Source organism: Hylaeus anthracinus, unplaced genomic scaffold, assembly GCF_026225885.1.
Source record: "Hylaeus anthracinus isolate JK02 unplaced genomic scaffold, UHH_iyHylAnth1.0_haploid 12008, whole genome shotgun sequence".
NCBI lineage: Eukaryota > Metazoa > Arthropoda > Insecta > Hymenoptera > Colletidae > Hylaeus > Hylaeus anthracinus.
Window position 1 is genome coordinate 13,681 of NW_026534352.1, and position 6,882 is coordinate 20,562.

General features: G+C 36.6%; 1 protein-coding gene across 3 annotated transcripts; it reads right to left on the reverse strand.

Annotated features, from left to right (window-relative positions):
• Nucleotides 1-2,001: 2,001 nt before the first annotated feature.
• Nucleotides 2,002-6,876, reverse strand: LOC128892598 (vacuolar protein-sorting-associated protein 36-like). Of its 3 annotated transcripts, none has more exons than XR_008461111.1 (2): nucleotides 4,450-6,876; nucleotides 2,002-3,040 (listed from the first exon to the last, which is right to left on the reverse strand). XR_008461111.1 is itself a non-coding variant. In XM_054153110.1 (2 exons), exons 1-2 carry the CDS (start codon nucleotides 4,643-4,645, stop codon nucleotides 2,752-2,754), a joined length of 474 nt encoding a protein of 157 aa, XP_054009085.1. In that variant the 5' UTR covers nucleotides 4,646-6,876; the 3' UTR covers nucleotides 2,002-2,751. The 3 variants fall into 3 exon arrangements, 1 of the variants encoding a protein (XP_054009085.1); XR_008461110.1 differs by having other exon boundaries at nucleotides 2,002-3,043; XM_054153110.1 differs by having other exon boundaries at nucleotides 2,002-3,029.
• Nucleotides 6,877-6,882: the final 6 nt, after the last annotated feature.

Consider the following 6,882-nt stretch of genomic DNA (forward strand, 5'->3'; position numbering starts at 1 on the left):
ACCAAAAGGTATGTGCGCTTTTATAAAACGAAATAATGATATTGTTACAATAATTGTAGAATATATCCAACATATATTATGTATATTTTATGCATGTTTTCTATGTATTTGACGTCATGAATGCATAAAATTCGCAGTGTGTAGTACTTGGTAGAACTGGCAGAACTTGGCAGAACTTGGCACCCGACTTTTCAAAAATTAATTTTTTTTTTTATAGAAAACGATAGTATTTTATTTGTACCTGATTGTACCTATTGGAATATGGGTTTAATAAACGAGTCTTTTTATTTAATTTGAATTCTTCGTTTATTCAAACGGATCGGTAGGACACGATTACTGTTCAAGGATCGGACGAGAACTAAACTGAAAATTCAGGCCTACGAGAAACAGAAATCTAGCGTCCACTTAAAGAAAGAAAATTCTGCCTGCGCTCTGTTTATTACCCTGGTCGTCGACGACAAACAGTCAAGGGTCTTCAGACCTGGTGGTGCCAGTCCGATACTCTAAACTTACAAAGAAAAGGGCAGTGTCTCTCAACGCTAGATTCATTTTTGTTGAAGTCAAATTATATGTTTATAATTCAACAGTACATCCAATAGTTTCGTTTGTACCTCGACCAATTAATAATTAAAAAAAATTCAAAAAATGGTCAGCACCCGACATCGAGATTTTTGAAATCGGTTTTTCCCGATTCTTTAGAATCGTTTGTACACGTTTTTACCGCTTTTTGTTTCGTTTGTATCTCAATAGTTTAAATTTTACAAGCAATTGTTGTTGATCCGCGTAAGAGTGAAGTTCGTTAATTTTCAAGATATTTAAAATCTGTTTTTTCCCGATTCTTTAGACTCGTTTGTACCCGCAGGAATCGCTTTTCTTTTCGTTTGTACCGCAATAGTTTAATTTTTATAACTCTGCCATGGACGAATTCAGTCTCGAGTTTAGTGATTTATTGTTATTAACGTATTTTTTACGTTACGTCTGCAAGCTGGGACGGTCCTTTGACGCTGCGCGTAGCCTTCGCTACCACGGCCGCTCCAACGGCATACGCGCGCTCTGATTGGTCAGCGCTTTCAGTAAATATCTCCCGAACGAAGCCCCGGACAACATTTTCGCTAAGGAAAAAGTTGTTTCAAATCACCTCCCGAACCACCCCTTCCAATATGTTCCAACATTTTTGGGACATCCTGTATACTGTACATATGGCATTTAATTAAGAATATATTGGAATTGTTTCATTGCGAGGGAGTTTGTGTAATGACTGTGTGCAATGTCTGTTTGAAATAATTAAATAGTTATTTACAGACTATAGTTACGTAAATTTGTATAAAAGCTTGTAGAAAATTTTTTCACATCCTGACTTCTTTTACACTGCGATAAAAGACATAAAAATTGCACGATATTTTATAAAAATAATCCTAATATATAAAAAGGTAGTTTCCATAATAAATGTGATACAAACAGAAGAAAACGTAAAAAAGAATAAAAGTGACTCCTACCGAGATCGTACCGCGTTCAGAGCAAAAGATTGATTTCGCAACCCAACACTACCGAATGCGTCACGCTGCTTCTCTGATACCTTCGACACTTGTACGGTCGACACAAGTCAATTGAAATTTAGTTATTTGCAAAAATTTATTTCTTAAAAATTAAAGAGAGTCGTCCCTTCCTACTTTCAGAAATGCTTCTACATGCCCTTCTTTACATATGAAAAAAATTTTATTCAAAAATTCAGTGCACACCTGCAGATGTCCAAGTATTTAGACCATTTTTTGACGAATGTAAAATACAGATTTATTTGGTATTCGCAACAGAATATATTTTTTAAATATATAACAAATATCTATTCGATATGTAGAACAAAATATTTGTTCCCGTATATAAACCACAACGTTAAAAGAAGACACAGAATGCTCCTTAACATCGGAAACTATTTTATATTAGGGAAAAATATTCTGTTCTACATATAGAATAGGTTTATTTAATATTACAAAATTTATTTAATTTATTTATTTAATTTAATTTATTTAATATTACAAAAATATTTTTTTTTTCTAAATCTAGAATAAACATCATTCATTTTTAAATATTAAAATGAAATTCAATTGACTAATGCCTATCATCTATTAGGGATTCAACTAATGGGGATTAGTTTGAAGGAAATGAAATAAATTTGGAAAATTATATAAACTGTTTCTTTTTATTGGGCATGAGAGGTAACCCAAACCTTCTCTCCTGGGTTGTAAGTAGGTGCAGGGCGTCGTTTAGCATCTGCATTAAGTTTTCTCTGATCTTGTTCCTGTTCATGGGTTTCTCGTGCCTTGTCCAGTACTTCCGTCATTTGAAGTAATCTTAGTGTTACTTCCGGTATGAAGTTCTCGTTATTGATTATCTGACGTAAATCACTTGTATTTTCCGCTGGGGCTCTGAGTTCCCTGGCGACCATTAGATCCGCCGGGGTAAAGGCAGTACCTTGACATATTGTCGTGTTGATAGCAAAACGAATTGCTGGAAGTTTGGAGGGCCATTGCTTATGCTCTCTATATTTCCCAGCAATATAGAGAGTTGTGTCTTGAGTTTCCTATTCCTTCGTTCTACTGGGTTAGCACTTGGATGGTATACAGGTGTGAACTTGTGATCGATATTTAAACAATACGTGATCTGCTGTATCATACTGCTTATGAATTGTGTCCTATTATCGCTGATCAAGCGCCGTGGAACACCAAATCGGAGAAAAATTTCGTTGACTAAAGTCTACGCACAATTTTCTTTTGTCGCGTTGTCCAATGCGAATAACGCCGTCCATCTTGTAGCATAATCTTCCACAATGAAAACCCATTTTTCATTTTGAGGTCCTGGTGGGAGAGGTCCGAATAGGTCCATTGCAACTACTTCAAATCGTTGTTGCAATACTGGTGTCTGGAGTAATCCTGCTGGCTTCAAGTTTGTTAGCGGCGCGCGACGGGGGTAGTTCTCGTGGCGGGGGTGCAGCGCTTCACGCGGTAGCGTGATCGGGGCGCTACTCTGGCGACCTAACCCGGAACTACTTGAAGGGGGTTACAACCACATTTATGACCAATTGAGTAAAGTTGGAAAAAGTTAAGTAAACGTGTCTATATAAATATAAGAAAAAATACAAAAACAGAGTAAAATTGAATTTTAGTTCCTTTACTCAATTGCTCATAATTCCAGTATTTATCCATAGGCTTTCTTCATCAATACCTTGTTTACTTCGCAAAAGTACGAAGTATACGTAAACAGTAAAGCACTGGACATGATTTGAAAATTACAATTTTTGCATGACGATAGAGCAAATTTTCGATTCTTATTTTCGCCGAAAAGAATCCACGTTTCTCACATAATTTGCCCCATACCACTTAAACTACTGAACAAATTGGAAAACAATGTTAGAAGCGGTTGTTGGAGATTCCATTATCTTTAATATGATATTTTTCGCGACACAATCGGACGTTTCTAACTTGTAAGATATGGTCAAAAGTGTGGTTATCTTTAAAAAAAAGAAAAAAAAAAATCAAAAACCATATCTGGAAAACCTATCCATAAAAAATGACCCCGATGTGATTTTCCAGTTTCGCAGGTTAAATACATTAGAAGAATAAAATGGTATTGAATGTACAGAAATGTTTTTTTATTTCGGGTGAAACTGCACGGATTTTTCGCGAAATCTTAGATTTCCGAAATTATTACATAAATTCAAAGTATACCATAGTGCAAGGAACCAATTTGAATGTTTTCGCGATATTCCTATTTTTCACTTGTTTATTGCTATTTATATACTTGTGCATTATTTTCTTGGAAAAATCTTATTATTAAGCTCAATTTCAATAATGATTTTATATTGTAGGAAGTCGTTGCAAAGTCTTTGTAGTTTTAGTTACATATATGAGTAAATGCATTTTCAACGTTTTAACAATTTTTTGTAAACAATTCGTCAAACAATTGCGATTTTTAATACGTTCTCCATACGCGATTCGAACGAAATTTGACTCTATTAGTGCAGTAATAGGTCTACAGATATAGTCAAATTTAGTTCGAATCGCGAATAGAGAACGCATTAATAATCGCAAATGATTAACAAATTGTTTAAAAAAAAATTTTTAAACGTTGACAATGTATTTACTCATATATGTAACTAAAAATATAAAGACATTGCAATGACTCCTTATATTATAAACACAATACTACAATTGAGCTGAATACTATAATTTTTTCAACAAAATAATGCACGAATATATAAATAGCAGTAATCGAGTGAAAAATAGGAATATCGCGAAAACATTCAAATTGGTTCCTTGCTCTATGGTATACTTTGAATTTATGTAATAATTTCGGAAATCTAAGATTTTGCGAAAAATCCGTGACACACTTGACGCAATTCCACTCTTAATGTAAACCAGTCTTATTTCTGTCAATGAAATCTGTGTTACTTACTGCGGCGCAGGAGTTCCATATTTTTCACGACCATATTTTCAGCTTTTCTTTGTTGCTGTTGCGGCTGCTGCTGCTGTGTCTGGAATCGCCGTTGGAAGTCTATTTGCTGTGCTTGCAACTGCTGCAGAGCCAGCAGCACCTGCTCCTGTTGCCGCTGCTGTTGCTGCTGCTGTGCTCCTCCCTCTGCTGCATACATATTTGCATTTCCTCCATCTTTTTGTACATTTGTTCCTCTAAATTCAAGCACATATTTTCTTCTGAAAGAGAAAAAAGATATATAGGATATATATTACATGAATGTGTTTCAATTATGCAGTATATTTATTTTCCACTGAAGTTGGAATTATACTTATCATTGCTTTGGGCCATTTTCTGCTCGGTATTTACTGCTGTACTACTAATATATTATTCTTCGACGGTTTCACGATTATATCTGACTGACGACTGATTTGATGCCGCTTTATAATATCCATCCCCTCCTGAGTTTCCTACCAAAACTCCATCGAACCTTCGAGAATTTGGCACGTGCTTGCGGCACGTGTCCTCCTTCGGGTTATTGTCGCGCGGTTTCTTCTTTTCGCGTCCGACTCGCGGCTCCGCGTCCAGACACAAAGCCTGCTCGTCGATGATCACTCGGCATTCGCCGTCGAACGGGCGCGATCTGCACTTTGACGGTGTCGTTTGATATTTCTTCCCTAAATGCAAGCTATCGGAACTTTAGCACAAAAGGCCCCACGAGGGACTTTTTCGGCTTTACTCTCTTGACCGATATCCACACGCGAACAGTTCGCCGACTCGTCGCGGCAATTAGTAAACCCATCTAACAATAAGATTCGACAAGATCAAACGATGCGTTGCATTCGGGCGCTTATGATCTCGCAGACAGCCTTCCGGTCGCGTTACGAGTTGCCCCGTCTACGCCCGGTTCTTACCTCTCCCGAGTAGCATGGGCTCTCGGTGCTATGGTAAGGAGTCACCACTCCCGGTCAGTTGTTAGCTGCCGTTGTTTGTCCTAGTTTTCAAATCATTTAAAAAAATATGGGTTTTACCCGCACGTTAGGTGCTGTTTTCACCCTTTCAATAATTAATTAAATTTCATACAGGAACATTCGAAATGATAAACAATATATAAAGAATATTAAATCTCCGCCAGCCGTGCCTGAAAAACAAAATTAAATAAAAAAAAAAATAGAAAATATAATATAAAGTAATATAATACAAAAGTATTATACTTACGTTTTAATTACAACAGTGGTATTGTCATAATAGTTGCCGACAAGCTTCGAACGTAGAGGAGGACAGCGAATAAAGGAAGAGGACGGAGATAGAACATCTGGGTATGTCGGTGAGACAATGTAATGCAACGATGAAACTTTTTTATTATTAACTGTTTTGTTGTGAAACTTTTACCATCATATTCCTGAAATTTTTCTGATTAAAATGAGACCAAACATACTTTATAATTCGCAACATACTTACTTGTAACACCTTATTATGTATCATATATCGTAGAACACTTACTAAAAAAAAGATGAATGGTAAATATGTAAGACCAGAATAAGGAGCTTAGGATGGAATTCACTGGGCGCACGAAAGAAACAGTGGATATAGATGTGTAAGAAGTATATATTCAATAAGCTCTTGCCTCGATGCAAGTCGGTACAGTTCTGACCTTCGCCAGAAAATACAGTCGTGAGGACACCCCTGACGTCAGGCCCATCGTTTACAAAAGTCCTCTATCCCAAAACCTCCTTTAAGAAGGGGAACGCGCAGAGACTAAACACATGGCCCGTTTCGGGCGTTTGTCTAGCTCGAATATCCTAACATTATTTCGAATATTCTAACAAATATCGTTCGAATTATATCGTGTTTGGTCTCATGTTCATTAGAAAAATGTCAGGAATATGATGGTAAAAGTTTTACAATGAAAAAGTTGATAGTAAAAAGGTTTCATCGTTGCATTACATTGTCTCATCGACATTCCATGGTGTTTTCGCTCTGTCCTCTTCCTTTAATCGCTGTCCGTTTCTTTCTCTCCATTCTTTTGAAGCCTGTCGATAAACATCCGAAATTGGACGAAACTCGGCGATCGAATTCCATGACCCCCCAATAGTGTGGATTAGTTGCAGCCCAATTAGGGGACATATATGTGTGTTTCTGTGGAGACTTTACTATGGGTGTAATTGCTTCGACCAATAATACGTCACGGCAGCACGCTGTGTGAGGAAGAGTGGGACACGTCTAGTTAAACCCCAAGTTACAAATGTCGAACAGCAGTCACTTGGAATTTGCACCTCGTAACGCTCTCTTTGAATGAATATTTCAAATATTCCGTCGAAGAGTGAATACAAGGTTCTTGATAGAATTCCGACTTTCTTTTCATACCTTTTTAGTTTTTAGTTTTTAGTTTTTAGTTTTTAGTTTTTAGTTTTT

What these genes read in the sequence shown, in the direction of transcription:
- LOC128892598 (XM_054153110.1), bottom strand. Translation starts at nt 4,645, where the DNA reads ATGTATGCAGCAGAGGGAGGAGCACAGCAGCAGCAACAGCAGCGGCAA. An exon ending in TATGGAACTCCTGCGCCGCA is followed by an intron (nt 3,030 to 4,449) that starts GTAAGTAACACA and finishes GTTCCGGGTTAG; the next exon opens with GTCGCCAGAGTAGCGCCCCG.